Source organism: Grammomys surdaster, unplaced genomic scaffold (assembly GCF_004785775.1).
Source record: "Grammomys surdaster isolate TR1022 unplaced genomic scaffold, NIH_TR_1.0 371, whole genome shotgun sequence".
In the NCBI taxonomy this organism is placed as follows: domain Eukaryota; kingdom Metazoa; phylum Chordata; class Mammalia; order Rodentia; family Muridae; genus Grammomys; species Grammomys surdaster.
This window is the reverse complement of record NW_021604790.1, coordinates 6,092,199-6,111,346: the sequence shown is the minus strand read 5'-3', so window position 1 is coordinate 6,111,346 and position 19,148 is coordinate 6,092,199. Positions and strand designations below refer to the sequence as shown.

At 41.7% G+C, this 19,148-nt stretch overlaps 1 protein-coding gene across 1 annotated transcript; it reads left to right on the top strand.

Annotated features, from left to right (window-relative positions):
- The first annotated feature begins 407 nt into the window (after nucleotides 1–407).
- On the top strand, nucleotides 408–18,389 carry Ccdc47 (coiled-coil domain containing 47). The gene is made up of 13 exons (XM_028780592.1): nucleotides 408–575; nucleotides 3,235–3,503; nucleotides 4,841–4,948; nucleotides 6,116–6,290; nucleotides 8,092–8,213; nucleotides 8,379–8,444; nucleotides 11,405–11,506; nucleotides 11,699–11,809; nucleotides 13,087–13,172; nucleotides 13,948–14,006; nucleotides 14,226–14,335; nucleotides 14,548–14,715; nucleotides 16,646–18,389. Exons 2-13 carry the CDS (start codon nucleotides 3,240–3,242, stop codon nucleotides 16,724–16,726), a joined length of 1,452 nt encoding a protein of 483 aa, XP_028636425.1. The 5' UTR covers nucleotides 408–575; nucleotides 3,235–3,239; the 3' UTR covers nucleotides 16,727–18,389.
- The last annotated feature ends 759 nt before the right edge of the window (nucleotides 18,390–19,148 follow it).

The window sequence follows — 19,148 nt, the reverse complement described above, 5'->3', positions numbered from 1 at the left end:
CCCCAAAAATTCAAGATAATAGGCTGTTAACGGGAAACTTCATTTACTTAAGAATGTCGATCCTCCCTTAACTCTTGTCTCTTGCCAAAATACAAAACAACACACACACAACCCCCACGACTTGGGCAACATTTCCCTTCCTGCCTCTGTCCACGTGGTCCCATAGACTATGGCCACCTTTAGCTTCCGGAGCATCAGATCAAAGTGACGTCAACCCGACGGAACCCTACGGGAGAAACCCAGGCTCCGCCAGAGCACTTCTAGCCCAGGGGGACGGCGGGGGTTACGTAATTTTCCCAGCAGCCCTATCTCGCCTTGCGCCGACGTCCTTAAGGCCGCGCCCCGCCCCACCACGCCGCGCGCAGGCGCAAACTATCCGTACGCATTCTACGTAACGGACGGCTGAAGCTACGTGAAGAGTAGGGTACCGTGACTGAGCTACCTGTTCTGGGCTGTACAGGGACATTGCGGCCAGCAGATATCTTTGCGACCTGAAGGCAGAAACCAGACAAAGGCAGGCCGGGTGGTGGTGGTAGCCTCAAGAGCCCCGGGCCCGGTTGCAGCCTTGGGTGCAGGTAGGTAGCGGGCCATGACATGCCAGTCGGTGTGACCGGGCCAGGCCGAGCGGTGACTAAGTTGCGTGGCCGCAGAGCCAGGTACTGTTAATCTACTAACCAACCTTTAAGTCCGGCCGGTGGTGACATGCATTAATACCCGCAATTTATCTCTCCTGAATTAAAAAAAAAAAGATTAAACCTCTGTCCAACCTTTTCTGGTCCATTTTCTGTTGGGCTTTAGGAGTCATATTAGTGGTTTCGAGTAGATCCCAACCAACAGGACAAAATCTGAAAAAATATCCGGTGTGCAGTCAGAAGAATGGAGTATAGACACTAGGCTTCTCCGTGGTAGAGGTAGGACCAGACATTCGAAGTTTCACGGAAGCAACCACTACTAGAGTCGACCTTAACCGAAGGTTTCTAACATACAACTTATTTGTAACCAACACTTTGTAAGGTGACAGTAATATCTACATCATTTCTTGAAGTTTCATCATTTTGACTAATGGCACAAAGGCCTGAAAGGACAAGCAATGATTGCTACATTTACTCCTTTCTATTGAGTGAGCTTGTGGAAGATAATCAAGACGGGCATGTTAATGCTTGTGCCTGCCTTGGATTCTTGTGCTTTCTGCTTCAGAAGTCCTAGAAGCTGGGTGACCTGGTACAGAGCTGTGCATCTGAGAAATGGGTTGACAGGTACAGCCGAGTCTTATCAGAGAGAAAGCCAGTGCACAAATGGCTTGGATAATTTTAACCTAAATAACCTTGAGGGAGCCTGGTTGTATGAATTACATTAGAAATACTTCTGTGTTGTGAACGTTCATGGTGTAGACTGAGATTGAAATGACAAGACTGTCAAGTTGGCAAGGATATGTTGTTACTTCTACTTGAAAAGGGAGACACTAAAGCAGAAGATCTTCCTTTTTTGAGACAATGTCTCTTCCAGGCTGGCTTAAAACTCACTATGTAGGACAGGGCAGGGCAAGCCACTGGAACTCAGGGTAGCCCTCTTACTCTTAACTCTGGCTCCCTGGCGCTGGGATTACAGAATTAAGCTACTACATCTGCCCCCCCCCTTAAGTATAAGGTCTCACAATGTAGTCCTGGCTGGGTTTGAATTTGGACATGCACCTGCATTTGACTCCTGAGTGCTGGGACACCCCACTCCACCAACCCCTTAGAGTTTTTAGACAGGGTCTCATGAAGCCTGAACTCACTATGTAGAAGAGGATGGCCTTGAACTTTGGTCTCTCTGCCTCAGTCTCCCGAGTGCTGGGATTCTAGGAGTATACCACCACACCCAATTTTATATGGTCCTGGTATCAAGTGAGACACTCTTTAACAACTTGAGTTACATACCCAGCCTCCCTTTGTAACATTTTAAAAATTAACATTAATTTATTTATTTGGGTCAGACATTTATATAAGGGGAGAGGCATACCACTGTGCATGTAGAGATCAGAAGACAACTTGTAGTTTAATCATCAGTAGTAATACTTACACATCCCCATCAGTAGCCTTGAATGTCAATGCTTAAAAATAGATTTTTTTTCTTAGATAACTAAAGATAGAGGGCTGGTGTTTAGATGAGGGAGCAGAATTGAAAATATAAATGATTTTGTTGGTTGAAAATATTTTTGCATTGTCTTCTGAGATTGCATGCAAAATCAATACCCTTAGGCTGAGCCCATTTTGTAACTTAGTTGTATTGATACACTTTCTTTCTGTACTTGTGTTCACACTTGTGATGATCATAGCAATTGTGTGTCCAGGAGAACATATCTATAGTTGATCTGCAGGTAAATCGCTTTCTCTTTTAATACTGACAGTGAAGCCAACCTTTTATTTGTCAGAAGAATGACTACAAGGACTATACTGGCAAGCTTCATTTCAGTCTTGTTTTTTTTTTTAATTTATGGTTTATTTTGTAACTATTTACATATCCATTGTTGTATCTTATTCTCTATAGTCCTTAGTTCTTTTAAAAAGGGTTTTTTTTTTTAAATTTTTAATTTTATATGCATTGGTGTTTTGCCTGTATGCATGTCTGTGTGAGGGTTTCAGATTTCCTGGAACTGGAGTGGCAGACAGTTTTTAGCTGCCATGTAGGTGCTGGGAATTGAACCTGGGTCCTCTGGGAAGAACAACTAGTACTCTTAACTGCTGAGCCATCTCTCTAGTCCCCAGAAAGGTTTTAATAGTCTCTCAAAAATACTTTTGTGGGGGAAAAAAGCTTATGGAATGTATAATTTACAGAAAGGAGATTTTAGCGGGTTGAACCTAAAGAAATTAATAGTATATCTTTGTTTTTACCAAGAACTGCTGACAGGATTTGGATAGACCCTAGACCTCTTGGCCTCAGCTCATTGTTTCCTTTACATAGGGCTGTCTGCATCCAAGAGTATCGTGGAAGAGGAAAGCAGGAGGCATTTGTGAGATTGTTTATTTTTTAAGTAAGGGTCAGCCTGTAGATTGGTCTAGCTTTGAGCTCAGTATATAGCCAAAGCAGGCCTTGGGTTTCTGACCCTCTTCCCACTCCGAAGTACTGGATTGCCAGCATGTACCACCACACCTAGCTGCTCTGTAGATTACTAACAATTTACGAAATAGAATGATCATGTATGTGCAAAGGTAGTCACTTAGCACACACTGTTTCTCACGGCTTATTTTTAAGGTGCAATGAAAGCCTCCTATGCTTTCTGTGTTGTCCTCTTGGTGTTTGGGAGCGTCTCTGAAGCCAAGTTTGATGATTTCGAGGATGAGGAAGACATAGTAGAGTATGATGATAATGATTTTGCTGAGTTTGAGGACGTCATGGAAGATTCTGTTACGGAATCTCCTCAGCGAGTGATCAGCACTGAAGATGATGAGGACGAGGCCACCGTGGAGTTGGAAGGGCAGGATGAAAGCCAAGAAGGTGATTTCGAAGATGCAGATACCCAGGTGGGGCTTTTGTTTTTTAAGATTTATTTATTTCTACGTGTATGAGTATTTTGCCTGCATGTAGGTGTGCAGTGTGCACGTGGTGCCCGTGAATCTTTTGGAACTGAGCAGCCATGTGGGTTCTGGAAATCAAATCCAGGCCCTTTGCAAGAACAACAAGTGCTCTTAATTTATGAGACATCTCTCCAGCCCCACCAAGTAGGTTGTTTATTATTGATTTATTGGGGAATTCAGGAGGATGGAAAAGTTTATTAGTGATTTTTCAGACAAAAACCCAATTATGGGGAGAATGTTGCTGTCTGGAGTCTTCACTCTTGTTTAGCTCTTCTAGTTTACTCTCTCGAGATATTTTTCTGGCTGTTGTTTTATTTTATTTATTTATTCATTTATTTATTTTTAAAACAAGGTTTCTCTCTGTAGCCTTGGCTGTCCTGGACCTGGCTTTGTAGACCAGGCCGGGACACCAAACTCTAGACCTCAGACTCACAGAGGTCTCCCTGTCTCTGCCTCCCGAGCGCTGAGATTAAAGGTGTGTGCCACCACCTCCTTTAACTCTTGTGACTATTTTGTGGTATGTTCCTACCTTTTACCTGGATAAAGCATTGTGTTTTCTGTACTTACTGGAGTAGATAAGGTCTGAACTGAGAGTAGATAATGGATGGATAAGAATTTAGATCTTTGAGTTTTAAAGTAAAGTAAGTGTCCTCATTCTTTCAGTGTTTGGGAGTTTTTATGTCATCTTTCAGGTTTGCTATTTATTTATGCTGTGTAGTATCTCATTTTGTTTGTTTCTGAGAAATGATCTCACTGTGTGTTTTGTTTTTCTCTTTATCATATGCTTTGGTATGCATGTCCAATGCAGAATTAAATTAATCAGATCAGGCTAATTGACGTATTCATCACCCACATAGTTTTATGTGTAGGAAGAAGATGTGAGAAAACTAGGACATTTTCTTTCTGTCTTTTTTGTTTGTTAGAGGCAGGGTCTCACCATGTAGCCCCAGCTATCCTGGAACTTGCTATGTAGACTAGGATGGCCTCAAAATCACAGACCACTTGCCTCTCAAGTGCTAGGATTAAATGTACTTGCCACCATGCTCAGCTCTCTTACTGAAATTCAAATCTGAAATGCAGTGTTAATGTCATTAAGCATGAATGTTTGTTTTCTGGAACTTGCTTATCCTATACCTCCAAGTTTGGGATTTTGCTAAAAGCATTTCTGTCTTCGTTCTGTACTTGTTGCTCAGGAGTCATGCCTTTCTCTACAGATGTCACCAACAAACGGCGACACAGCTGCTGGTGCCATTTGTAGACGTGACTGTGTTTTGTTTTTGTAGGAGGGAGATACAGAAAGTGAGCCGTATGATGATGAAGAATTTGAGGGTTATGAAGACAAGCCAGATACCTCTGCTAACAAAAATAAAGATCCAATAACAATTGTTGATGTAAGTATATAAGATTCTAAATCACAAACTAAACAATAACCGTTAACACCATAACTATAATCCATGGTGCACAGTGGGTGTTGGAATACTAGTGCAGTCTAATAAAGAGCCTAGCATGAGTTGTGATGGGCATCCATCACTGTGAAGCAGCTCTCAGGTTGTCGTCTAGCCTGTCTACCTTTACTTAATTCAAATGTAGTAAGTGGGTGTCTGAGCATGCTGAGCTGGGTACATTTGATTGTCTTTACATTTTCTTTCTTTTTTTGTTGTTTGAGACAAGGTTTTTCTATACAGTAGCTCTGTCTGTCCTAGAACTTGCTTTGTAGACCAGGCTAGCTTAGAACTCACAGAGAGCGGCCTGATTCTGCCTCCCCGAGTGCTGTGACTAAAAGCATGTGGCACCACACACAGATGTACATTTTCCTAAAGAGTCTTTTAAAAGCTGACCTGGAACTGGGCATGGTGGCCATGCCTTTAGTCCTTTTTGGTTTTTCAAGACAGGGTTTCTCTGTGTAGTCCTGGCTGTCCTGGAACTCACTCTGTAGACCAGGCTGGCCTCGAACTCAGAAATCCGCCTCCCTCTGCCTCCCAAGTGCTGGGATTAAAGGCGTGCGCCACCATCGCCCAGCCAAGGCAGATCTTTTGACTTCTCAGTTCTCTGGTATACAAATCAAGTTCCAGGACAGCTGGGGCTCAGGTTCCAGGACAGCTAGGGCTATAGAACCTTGTCTTGAAAACAAACAAACAAAAAAACAAAATAAAAAGCTGACCTAGAAGATCAAAATGAGCATACTTTTCTAAATGTAACTTTTTTATTATTTTGTGTGTAGGAGTGTTTTTTTCTGCATGTATATTAGGTACACCATGTGCATGCCTATTCCTCTTGGAGAACAGAGACAGTATCGGATCCCCTAGAACTGGAGTTAGAAATGGTTATAAGCTACCATTTGGGTGCTAGGAACCAAGCCTATATCCGCTCCAAGAGCAGCCAGTGCTTCTAACCATTGAGTCTTCTCTCTGAACCACTAAAGTATAACTTTTTCCCAGTGAGAGTTATATCACATATCCGCTTCTGTGTATGGGCTTTTCATTTTTCATCCATTCCTTAGACTCTTGTGTTTAATCTCAGCCAACATTAAATGGGAATTTTTCCTTCTTTAATTTAAGGTTCCTGCACACCTCCAGAACAGTTGGGAGAGTTATTACCTAGAAATTTTGATGGTGACTGGTCTTCTTGCCTATATAATGAACTACATCATTGGGAAGAATAAAAACAGCCGACTTGCTCAGGCCTGGTTTAACTCTCATAGAGAGCTTTTGGAGAGCAATTTTACCTTAGTGGGTAAGTGAAGCCAATCCAAGTCCAGCAGCCTGCCTGGAAACAGTCTGTTAAGAACAGTTTATCCCTCACTCAGCAAAAAATAGCTAAGTGCTTTCACGGGATGCTGACTGCAGTGCATTGGTTTTTTCCAAGGACCCTATTTTGTAGGGTTCTATATATGAGTAAATTAAATATATAGGCTCATTTTTTATTAGTCAACAGTAGAATTACTAAATAGCTTTTGATACAGTCAATATAAAAGCAAAATTTGAAAATTCCTTTTGAAATAAGAAACTGCCATTTTAGGTAGTTTGATAAACTAATTTCAGTTTGATTTTTAGAAATGGGAAATTCTCACAATTTCTTCAAGTATGTCACAGGTGCGATACACACGCAGTCTGTAGGGTAGGCAGCTGTGTGAGGTTGTGAGGGCAGCCACCTTCACACTCAGCACCTCAGTCTCCTTAGTGACAAGCTCCCTCCCACCCATCTGCTGCAGTTCACACGCACTGTCGTGTATGTTACACTGTGGGGTGTACTTCACACACATTGTTTTGTCTGGTGGTTTTAGTTGTTTTAGTTAACTTGTTAGTGCTGTGTGTATTGGAGGTGGGCAGGAGTGCTAGTGGCAGCAAGCATAAGCAGGAAAAACCACCTGTGGGGTTCCTTCTCTCCCGCCACATAAGGGTTCCAACATTCAGGATTTAGTAGCCAGTGCCTTCACCAGCTGAGCCATCTTGCTGGTCGATTCTGAAGCCCTGAGCAGGCCTCTACCTTCCTAATGCCACCAAGTTAAGCCTCACAAAATGTTGGGGTTTGTTTGGTTGGCTTTTTTTTTTGTCACATATTGTTTCTTAATTGTTCTTTGTTGCAACACTGTTAATTAGATATAGTTTGGCTTTTGTAAGAAGGAAAGTCATATTACAGCTTATCTAAGAGGTTAAAGTACAGCTGTTATTAGACTATATTAAACTATACCTGTTTACCAGCAGGTGATCTCTTCCCTGTTTCATGGTTTTCATGGTGTTTTTTGATCAGAGAATTTGGGTTGGGGGTGGTGGGGAACATTCTTTGGCTCATTGCCCTTCCTCTTCTTCATGCCAGACAGAGTCCACAACTTTTTTTATGAAAACAATAAAGAGTTTTAAAAGTAAAAAGAAGTCCCACCTGTACTAGGCTTCTCCTACCTCTACAGCAACCATCGGCACCCCAGCACACTGGGCCCAGCAGATGATAAAGAGCCTGTCTGTCTCCCTGATGCCTGGTCTTGGTGCCCGCTGTGCACTGGTAGCAGTGGAGATACCATTTTCTCTGCTCTCTGCATATATTTACAGAGGAACATGAATGGATAGCAACATAAAACGGTGGAACAGTGGAAATCAGTCACTTTGCACAGGAATCTCTGGGAGTTGTTCGCTGTAGTCTGCGTGAAGTTGGTATAAAATTGAGATAAAATAATGATTTTGGTGATTTGAAATGTCTGGAAACTGCCTTTGAACTCTAACCTGTCAGAGGTAATTGGAATTAATGGGGCTCATTCAGAAAATCCAGGCCTTATGTACAAATGTTGGTATGAAGACGGTTGACTGAGAGATGACCCTGAGTGTGTCTTCAAGACTAGATGAATTAAGGTACGATGGAACAGGTGATCAATATAGACATCACATCTATTAAGGTGTAAAACCTTTAAAATATATTGAAGTAAAAGCAGCAGTGCTGATCTTATAATCCCTGTCCAAGGAAATTCTGTGAGATAGCAAAGCATCGCTGTCTAAAGTGATCCAAATGTCCAGCGAGTCAGATTCAGTGCTCTTACTCTTAGGGGATGACGGGACTAACAAAGAAGCCACAAGCACAGGAAAGTTGAATCAGGAGAATGAGCACATCTATAACCTGTGGTGTTCTGGCCGAGTGTGCTGTGAAGGCATGCTTATCCAGCTGCGGGTGAGTAGGGAGCTTCTGCTCTGACAAATAACTTCCCTTACGTTTTAAAATCAAGATCTGAGTATTGTATTTCTACTAGTTGGCAAATGAAACATTTGAGTCCCTCCAAGGCTCTTCTGTAAGCATAAGCTACAAGGTATTGACTTATTCCTCTCATTTTTTCAGTTCCTTAAGAGACAAGACTTACTTAATGTCCTGGCCCGGATGATGAGGCCAGTGAGTGATCAAGTGGTATGTATTCCTGCTGGTTTTCTTGGTACAATCTCAATTATTTCCTAACTATTCCATTTCTGTCTGGATTGTATTTGAATTCCACGCCAGAAAATGTGATGCTTGTCCACCAAAGCAGATGAGCCTTGCTGATTTCAGCGTCCGGGGCCTCTGATTGCTTTTTTTCAATTTTTTGTTTGTTTGTTTGTTTGTTTTTTTACTTTGGTTTCTTCTCAAATATTTTTACTTGTTCAAATGATTAATTTTGATTGAAAGAGCTCAGATGACAATCTAGGTTGTTGGTCTACTGTCTTCCATTTATTAAATTAACGTGAATCTACAAATTGTGTTCACTGTCAAAAATGTCTCTTGCTTCTCTCCCAAAGAGATATTCTCAGATAGGAGTGTTACTTAGTTTGCTTTTTTTTTCTTCTGGGTTCTGTTAAAGAGACTTCTTTTGTAATTTCCTGTAAATACAGACATACAGAACTTTTTTTTTTTAAGATATAGCTACCATTTACCAGGTGTTTCCCTACATTAGCATCCTGGGACCTCCTTTGAAAAAAAGATTTTTGAGTTTTATATGTGTGATGCCTACATGTCTGTCTGTGTATTACATGTGTGCACAAAAGGAGTATTGGACCCCATAGAACTAGAGTTACAGGTGGTTACGAGGTATCATGTGGGTGCTAAGAACTGAACCTATGTCCTCTGCAAGAGAAGCAAGTGTACTTAACCATTGAGCCATCTGTCTCCAGCCCCACAGTTTTCTTATTCCTTATACTAAGAATTTGGCCCAATCATAAAGAAATAAAATGCCGGGCGGTGGTGGCGTACGCCTTTAATCCCAGCCCTTGGGAGGCAGAGGCAGGTGGATTTCTGAGTTCAAGGCCAGCCTGGTCTACAGAGTGAGTTCCAGGACAGCCAGGGCTATACAGAGAAACCCTGCCTCGAAAAACAAAAAAACAACAACAGAAAAGAAAGAAAGAAAGAAAGAAAGAAAGAAAGAAAAAGAAAGAAAGAAAGAAAGAAAGAAAATTAGTACAACTAGAACCACATTTTATCATGTCAAATAAATTTATAACATTGTCTGTTCCTACGCAGAATGTTAAGTATTTTTTTACTTGTGTAAGTATGTTTTCTAACAATGGTCAGTTCTTGGATGCTCTAGACACCAGCTGGGCTCCAACAATTCATTTTGACACTGCCTGGAATTAGCTTCAGGTCCAACAGGTTGAAGGGGTTCAGGCCCCCTACACACACACCCACTCCCAATGTCCCTACTTGTGAGGAAATTTTAAATACCAGGCCACCATACCATATGCACTTTTGGCTGGTCACCTATGAATTGACGGTTTCCATCCTCCCTCCAGGTTTAATAACTTTTTGAATGATTCATAGAATTCATGGAAAACCTTTCCTTATATTTACTGACTTATTAAGGACACAACTCAGCAGTAGCCAGTTTGAAGAAAAAAAAAAAAAATGAGGGTGCCAGCCATGGTGGCACAGGCCTTTAGTGCCAGCACTCATGAGTCTGCAGGTGGATCAGCCAGCCTGGACCACAGAGTGAACTCAGCCTGGCCAGCGCTGCCCAGTGGGATGCTGTGGAAAGGGGGTGGAGGTGTGTGGAGCCTCTTTATCATCTCTGAACATCCTGCTCTTTTAGCGAATCCACAAGGTTATAAATATGGAAGCTTTCTGAATGTGACTCAAGGGTTTCTATAGCACAAAGCTCCGTGTTCCTCTTCTTCAGGACCCTGAGAAGGGCAGAAGGCTTCAGTCTTCTTATATCATGATCAGTCCCCAATTCCTGAAGCTATGCAGAGACCTTACATTAGTGTGAACTCAGGCTGATTGAAAGGAGTTCCTTATAAATAATGAAGCATAAAAGTTTGAGCTCTGTGCCAGGAGCTTGATACAAACCCAGATATGATTCTTACGTCACACTGTCCACTTGGGTCTTGTTCACTGCTGACTTCTGTACTCCACTGCTCTGTATGAACCTGCTAGCATAGTGTTTTTTCATAATAATTTGCAACAGAGCTGAAGAGCTTAAAATAGTGCCATCTGGGACAAGAGAGGTGGCTGAGCAGTGGGGAGCTCTTCCAGAGGACCTGGACTTGCTTCCCAGAACCAACACCTAGCTCATAACCAACCATCAGTAACTCTAGTTCCCAGGGATCCAGTGTCCTCTTCTAGCCTCCAGGGGTGCTGCACACACATGGTGCACAGATGCAGCACATGGTGCAGGCAAACACATAACATAGAATAGAAATAATAAATCCTTCTGCTTGTTTTTTGAAACAGTATCACTAGACCAGCCCTCAAAGTGATATTAAAGGTATACATCTCCATGACCAGCAAAATTTAAAAAAAAAATTTTTGAGACCTTGTCTTAAAGACAAAACAAAATAGCAAAAAGACAAACAACAAGCAAGAAAAAAAAAAAAAAAAGAAAGAAAAACCAGAACCATTTATTATCTCACAGTTATGAGTACATGAGTGGCCCAGGGTGGGTTAGCTGGATCTTCTCCTTGGGTCTACAAGGCTGAAAACAGTGTGAGCAAGGCTTGTGTTTCCTTCTTTACACGCACATTTAGATTTTTGTCAGAATTCAGTTTCTTGGATTTATAAGCACCTATTTTCTCACCACCAATCAACTAGGAATTACCCAGGTCCTGGAGGTGTGGACCTCAGGACCTTATAATCCATCCCTCTCCCTTGATGATCATGTTGGTCCCAAAGATTCTCTTCTTCAGCTAAGGCCCAGTTATTTTTAATAACTTGGCTGGATTATTTTTCATACACAAGATAGTGCTTTTTTGTTAGTTTGAATCAACCGCTTAGGGGTCTTGTGTTACATCCATGAACCCTGTCAGGGGAAGAGTGTGTATAGCAGAAGGCTGAACTTTTTGGAGCCATTTAGAAACCTACCCACCATAGTACTCAGTGTGTCTTGTCTTGTTTTCTTTTTAAAGCAAATAAAAGTAACAATGAATGACGAGGACATGGACACATACGTGTTTGCTGTTGGCACTCGCAGAGCTTTGCTGCGACTGCAGAAGGAGATGCAGGACCTGGTATGTCAAGCTGCTCTGATTTAAACGTTTGTCGAAACTGCCACTTTATCACAAAGAAGTTCAGCTTTGTGGGATGCCACAACTCTGTCTCTCAGATGTTAAGGACCACTTCAAAATAGATTATACAGACTTCACCATTTGGGAAAAACTGTGTAAAATAATCATGTTTTGTGTTTTCAATTTCTCTTCCAGAGTGAGTTTTGCAGTGATAAACCTAAGTCTGGAGCAAAGTATGGGCTGCCAGACTCCTTGGCCATTCTGTCGGAAATGGGAGAAGTCACAGAGGGAATGATGGATACAAAGGTAAATGGGATAGAGAATGGTGTGCCCGTCTGTGATGTCATGAGTTCTAGACCAGTCTAGGTAGTACAAAGGGAGACTATCTCCAAATAAACCAAGAAAGACGTGCATACGTTATGTATCTCACATGCTGAATTTTATTTGACCCTTGCTGAAACAATAGGTAAATAATCTCAGGCTACAGATCATTCATGATAAACATTCTCTATGTAACTTACAGTCATTTACCTGATTTTGACCAACTAGGTAACAGTTGTCAGTTGTCCACCATTCTAATTGCGGTATAGGCTCGCTCTCATGTTGAGAGGGTAGACTCCCTACAGATGGGACAGGTCTTCTCTGAGCCATCCATTAGTTACAGGTGTGCACTGCTTCCTCCTGCTGATAGACAGCTTGCCAGAGGACTGTCAGTCCAGGAACCGGACAGCTGGAGCTCATGTCCTAGCACCTTCCTAACAAGCTTCGTGTCCCACAGCTCCAGCTATGAGGGATATGACTCTCTCTTCTGCCTTCCCCAGGGGCACAGCACACATGCACACACATTTGCGCACACACACAATAGAATACAAAGTTCTCTAAAAGACCTATTGACTTTCAGGCTTTCAAGCTTTTTGTTTTGATTTTTGAGTCTCACTATGTAACCCTGGCTCATAGAGGTCCACCTCCTCTATCCCCCAAATGTTACAAATAAAGGTGTATGCCACCGATCCAAGCCAACTTTTTTTTTTTTCTTTTTTTTGGTTTTTCGAGAAGGGTTTCTCTTTTAGCCCTGGCTGTCCTGGAACTCACTCTGTAGACCAGGCTGGCCTCGAACTCAGAAATCTGCCTGCCTCTGCCTCCCACGTGCTGGGATTAAAGGCGTGCGCCACCACCGCTCCAAGCCAACTTTCAAGTTTGTTTGGTTAAGACTACAGTCCAATCTTGAGTTTCAGTTTGTGTAAGTCAGGGTGGGCACACAGGGTAGGCACTTGTGATCCTGTCATGGGAGGGCCTAAGGCTGGAGGGTGGCTGCAGAGAATAACCCTGATTGTGCTGGAACATGCTTTTGTAGGCCAGGCTGGCCTTGAACTCATATAGGTCTGCCTGCCTCGGCCTCCCCAGTGCTGGGACTAAATGAACCAAAACTAAAGGTGAGGTAATTCTAAACTGAAGGTGAGGTAATTTTTTTTAAAAGAAGTATTTTAGTCTGAATGACATTTTATAAAAGTAAGGATTACAAGGTGAATATCTATGAAAGCCTGGATTAACTTGAGTTAATATTCTTTCTGGATTTCTTTCAGATGGTTCACTTTCTTACACACTATGCTGATAAAATTGAATCTGTTCATTTTTCAGACCAGTTTTCTGGTCCGAAGATTATGCAAGAGTACGTATGAAGTAAAACTATTAAATTCATTTTCCTATTAGTTTTATGTTGGAACACCACAAGTAGCCTCTTGAGTTTGACTTAGTGGTTAGGAGTGTATTGCTCATGCAGAAAACCAGGGACCAGGACTTGGTTCCCAGCTCCCTTATGAAGGCTAAAAACTGCTCTTAACTCCAGCTCCAGGAGATTTGACACCTTTTTGGGCCTCCATGGGCACTGCATACACACATACATGCAGGCAAAACACTCAGACACAAAAATATAAATTTAGAAATTAAAAAATAAGCAAAAGTATTTAAAAAATATGGCCTTATTTCTATTTATTTATTTAATGACTATGAGTACACTTTACTCTATTCAGACACACCAGAAGAAGCCATCGGATCCCATTACAGATGGTTATGAGCCACCATGTGGTTGCTGGGAATTGAACTCAGGACCTCTGAAAGAGCAGTTGGTGCTCTTAACTGCTGAGCCATCTCTCCAGCCCATGGCCTCATTCTTAAATATAGGCATATTTCTGGCTCCCTGAGTGAAAGCGGATATATCTTGTCCACTGGAAACATCCCTGGAGGGGTTCAAATGTAGCCGAGTGTGCGTACAGAGTGTGTGTATGACTGTAACGCCGTTCAGGTTCTGGGATTCCCTGACTTGGAGATGCAGAGTACACACACTGCTATTTGCAGGTCTTTGTCCACCTGAGTCAGATGTGTGCTGGTGTGCATAGACGGGTCCTTTCTACAGTCTCTTTTAATAGACTTCTCTTTGATGACAGGGAAGGTCAACCCTTAAAGCTGCCTGACACCAAGAGGACACTACTGTTTACATTTAATGGTGAGTATTCTGGGTCCTATCTGTCTAGTTCTTAGTTTCTTCTGAAATGTTTTTGAGATTATTTTTCCTTCTGAAATAATAGCTCTAAAACTACAGCATGCTAACTTCATTTCTCCTTGCTGATTTCTGGGTTCCTCCAAGGAGCTAGACTGTTAGCATTAAGAAAGACAGACTGCCAACCCAGAAGTATTAATGTAGGAAAATGGCTTTGTTTTTCAGTGCCTGGCTCAGGTAACACATACCCAAAGGATATGGAGGCTTTGCTACCCCTTATGAACATGGTGATTTATTCTATCGATAAAGCCAAAAAGTTCCGACTCAACAGAGAAGTAAGTTCTTAATCCTTTTTTACAAGCCAGCCCCCTTTTTTTTGTTGTTGGGTTTTTCCCCTGATGGGCAGCAGCTGTCAATAATTGCAGTGACTGAGCCTTTGCTAGTTGGCTTGAAAGTGTCGAAGGAGAGGAGTTTTAGCAATGCTAAGTGGGGTTTTCTCCTGTGCCTTAGAATTGGTTCCTCATGAAGTCTTTGTTTCCTGGGGAAGGGTAAACAAAAAGCAGATAAGAACCGGGCACGAGTGGAAGAGAACTTTCTGAAGTTGACACATGTGCAGAGACAGGAGGCTGCACAGTCTCGGCGTGAGGAGAAGAAAAGAGCTGAGAAGGAGCGGATCATGAATGAGGAGGACCCTGAGAAGCAGCGCAGGCTGGAAGTGAGACACTCCTAGAGGCTCAGGCTGCTGGGCTTGGCTTTTCTATTATATGGTTTTTATGTTTTGAGATCATAATTATATGATTTCCCCTTCCTTGTCCTCCTTCCCAAACCTCCCATATATTAATTCCTTTCCACAGTTGTCTTTTAAATTTTTTCTTTGTTGTTGTGACTTGTGTGTGTATGTGTGTGTGCACACGCGCGTGTATGGATGCGTCTTAACTATGTAAGTACAACCCATTGAGTCTGTCTGCTGTTCCCTGTGTGCATGTTTCCAGAGCTGACCATCTGGTGGTGGGGAACCAGTTGATGCTCTTCTCTGGGAAGGCTGGCTCTCCTGCTCTCAGTGTTCTTAGCTGCCTGCAGTTCTTTGTCTAGGGTTGAGGTTTTGTGAGATTTCCCCAAAACTGCTGTTTTGTTTTTAATTATCTACATGCCGATTTCTACCCTACTGTCTACTATGATAAATCTCTGTAGAGATGTGCTCAAGCTAAAAGTTACTATTTTTTAGCATTTGGGATATGTTGTCATTTGACAGCACTTTACTTCATAGTAAGTTTACTCCATAGTAAGTTGAGTTTGTGCACCTGGAAATGACTGAATTACCCCAGCACAGTTCCATTCCAGATCAAACGATTAGAAGGAAGTCAGGGAATTGTTAATAGTTGGCATATGCATCTTATGTTTTATTTATTTGTTTATTGCTTTTTTTGAGACATGGTTTCTCTTTGTGTACCTTTGGCTGTCCTGGAATTCTCTGTAGACCAGGCTGGCCTCAAACTCACAGAGATCTGCCTGCCTCTGCCTCCCAAGTGCTGGGATCAAAGGTGTGCGCCACCACTTCCCAGCTCTTATATTTTAGTAATCTTGTCACTTAAGATTAGGGTTTGAAGCCAGGTGGTGATAACACATACCTTTAAACCCAGCAGCATTTGAGAGCAGAGGCAGGTGGATCTCTGAGTTTGAGGCTAGCATGGTCTACAGAGTGAGTTCTAAGACAGCTAGTCTAAACAGAGAAACCATGTTTCACAAAAAATAAATAAATAAATAATAAAATAAAATTAGTGTTTGATACAGAATTAGTGAATTCTACTATCTACACCATGCCTGGCCTTAATAGCAATATCAAGACTAGCAATTGGCTAAGTAATGAGAACTTATCTTTTAAAAAGGGTGTGGCAGTTGAATTTAGTGCCACCGTGGTTAACTTATTGAGATCTTGCCTCAAAGAAATACACATACCATGCAAAACCTCATTGAGTGTAGTGCTAAATTAAGATTTAATTATCTTTGCTTTGTTTTGTGTTCATTTTTATTCCTCAGCATATAAATTGGCAATGTTTTTGTTTTGTCATTTGAAACAATGTCTCCTAACACAGATTGGCCTGAAATTAACTATGTAGCCAAGGTTGGATCTATAGCACAGATTGGCCTGGAACTAACATGTAGCCAAAGTGCAGTCCTCTGCCTTAGTCTTCCAAATGCTGGCTGGGATTGGTGTGGTCATCATGCCTGGCTTGCAATTATTATAAGTATCTTTAAGAATGTCCTGTGTGTTACAAGACCAAGATTTTGGATAAAGGCCAGGCATGATGTCACATGCCTTTAATCGCAGCACTCAGGCAGAGGCAGACAGATCTCTTGAGTTCAAGGCCAGCCTGGGCTACATAGTGAGTTCCAGCACAGCCAGAGCTATATAGAGAGAAGACCCTATTTCAGACTTCCCACACTCCCACTCTCAAAAAAGGATTTTGAATAATAGTATGGATGAGTGGAGGTGCCTGTGTCTGACAGATGCTTGGAACAGAACTTGGGTCTTCTGCAAGAACATCAGGAGTTCTGACCACTGAGCTGGTTCTCCAGCCCCCATTTTTTTCAGTGTGTTCTTGGAGTTTAATTTGGATCCTTCTCTCTCCCTCCCTGTCACACAGGAAGCTGCTTTGAGGAGGGAACAAAAGAAGTTGGAGAAGAAGCAAATGAAAATGAAACAAATCAAAGTGAAAGCCATGTAGAGTCATTGCATAGGTGTCCTCGCTGCTGTAAGCTCTGCGTCCACCAGAAACGGGAAAAGCACGAGTCCTCATCTAACAGTCACGTATTCCTGCTGACTGAGAGATCTTTATTTCACCCTCTCCTCTTGGTTTGGAGTTCTACAGAGGTTATAGATACATTGAAAGGGCTCTTTCAGTTATTTCCTTGCAGATAATCAAATTATTTTGATTATTTTATAAAAGGAATGGTATATAAAGTATGTGTAGTTTTAAAATATGTTTAAATTATAATGTGAATCATCAGTGCTTTACTTTGGTGTTTGAAGAACGATCATGAAATTTCTAGGTAGGTTGTTGCTTTTTGTTTAAACTGGGCAATTGAAATAACTATGGAGACTGACTCTAAACCAAGACCCTAAGAGTATCTATTGGAATTGCACAATAAACATTGCTTGTTTTTTCTGTGTCCACATTAAACTTGTAAAAAAAAGTAGAATCTCGAACACTGTATGTGATGACGAATTCAAAGACTTAGAACATAGTACGGTGTATGTTTTGTGTGTGGGTGGTGCTGATGGCAGTATTATAGGAAGAAATCTGTAGGTGTTAGGATTCTATAAGTCCATGGAAGATTCTAGAGGTAGGTAGTGCAGGAGCCGTTTCTCATTGCCTGATACGATGAGCTAATGACACTGTGAGTGTGGATTTGAAGGAGTTATGTGCTTATTTTTTCTGAGCAAGAAATGCACAAAAAAGTGAACTGCTTCACCTAGCTCCGATCAGCAGCAGTCAGATGGCTGGTCTCTGTGAGGTCACAATGGTTGCCTTGCTTGCTGCAGCCTGTTAGGTGTTCATGGAGGAGCTGATCTCCGTCTTATGAGTGCACTTTGCTTCTCTGCCTGCTTTTATATTGTCCACAGGCCAGTATGTACTTTCTCGAAACAAATAACCATCGATATGCACAAATATGCTTTTAAAAAAGTAAACTTTTTTAAGTGATTCAGAATTTTGTCTGACTCGTGAGGCGGGAGCGATGGTGGGGAGAGGCCCCTCTCTGTGCATAAGCATTTGGCTTGTTGAGATCTCTGCATTTTATAAATGCTTCCTACCGAGAAAGCATTTCTTAAGTCTCTGCTTGTACCAGGTAGTTTTTTGCTGGGGTGGGAAAGGGTTGTTTTTTGTTGGGAGCGGGTGGTGGGGTTTTGTTGATGCTTTCTGTGTTCTGACAAAGTAACAGTGAGTTGCAGTGAAAATTGTGTGTGTTGCTGCCTTGGGAATTGATGGAGTTTTTCACGTGGCTTTGTTAATAGAAATATATGCACTGGGATATTCAAGTGTAATGTTTTTTTAACAGTTCACAAGTTTAAGTTATTAAAAATAACCCAAAATTGAATCACTTTAAGGCCATATAATTTTAGACTTAACATTGTTTTACAAATCTTTAAAATACATTTAGAATCAAAATTTATGTGCTTGGTTATCGTTTAAGTAATGTAAGCTTTCTTAAAGTCCCATACATCGGACCGTGGCAGCTAATTTTGTAACTTAAGCATTCATATGAACTACCTATGACATATTAAACTGATTGACAAAATCTGCAAGTGCCGCTTTGACTTTTTGTAGTTATACAAGAATATGTATACAATTCTCTTATTAAAAACACTAAAATGGTTTTCCTTCAAAAGCGTTAATTTTGAGTATTCCTTTGTGGTTACCACTTAACACTTTGGGAGTATTTTATATTCTAAAGCCCTCTACATTTTGTTTCAGAAAGGGTCTCACTATGTAGCCCTAGCTGGCCACAGTCAAACTCAGGATTCCCTAGCCTCAGCCTCCTGAGTGCTGAGATACTGGCATACCACTGCACCTTGGCCCACAGGATGGTTGGATGGTTGGTTGGTTGGTTTGAATTCAATTTTTTATTACTTTTTAGGTTTTTGTTTTTTATTAATTTATTACGTATACAGCATTCTGCCTGCATATATGTCTGAAGGCCAGAAGAGGACACCATATCTCATTTATAGATGGTTATAAGCCACCATGTGGTTGCTAGGAATTGAACTCATGACCTCTGGAAGAGTCAGTGCTCTTAACCTCTGAGCCATCTCTCCAGTCCCCTTGGGGTTTTGTGGGGGGGTGGTTCGGTTGTTGTGGTGGTGTTTTTTGTTTGTTTTGTTTTGAGGCATAGTTTCAGTCTTGGAACTACGATGTTATTACTGAGGTCCTTCCTATGTTAGTCAGCTCTCTGTCACTGACAAAATAGCTGAGATGTGCTTCAGATAGGAAAAGATGGTTTGGGATGACAGTTTCAGTTCTTGGACTCTGCCCTCTGGCTCAGGGGAGGCAGCCTGTGGTAGAAAAAAGCTACTTACTTCATAGCGGCCAGGGAGCTGACAGATAGGAGAGGCAGAGGTGTTAATATCCCAAAGCCACACCCTCAGTG

Bases quoted from the DNA above. Each gene is read 5' to 3' on its own strand.
- Ccdc47 (XM_028780592.1), top strand. From the start codon at position 3,240: ATGAAAGCCTCCTATGCTTTCTGTGTTGTCCTCTTGGTGTTTGGGAGC. The intron at 4,949-6,115 runs GTAAGTATATAA...CTTTAATTTAAG, and splicing joins ATCCAATAACAATTGTTGAT to GTTCCTGCACACCTCCAGAA. The intron at 6,291-8,091 runs GTAAGTGAAGCC...TCTTACTCTTAG, and splicing joins GAGCAATTTTACCTTAGTGG to GGGATGACGGGACTAACAAA.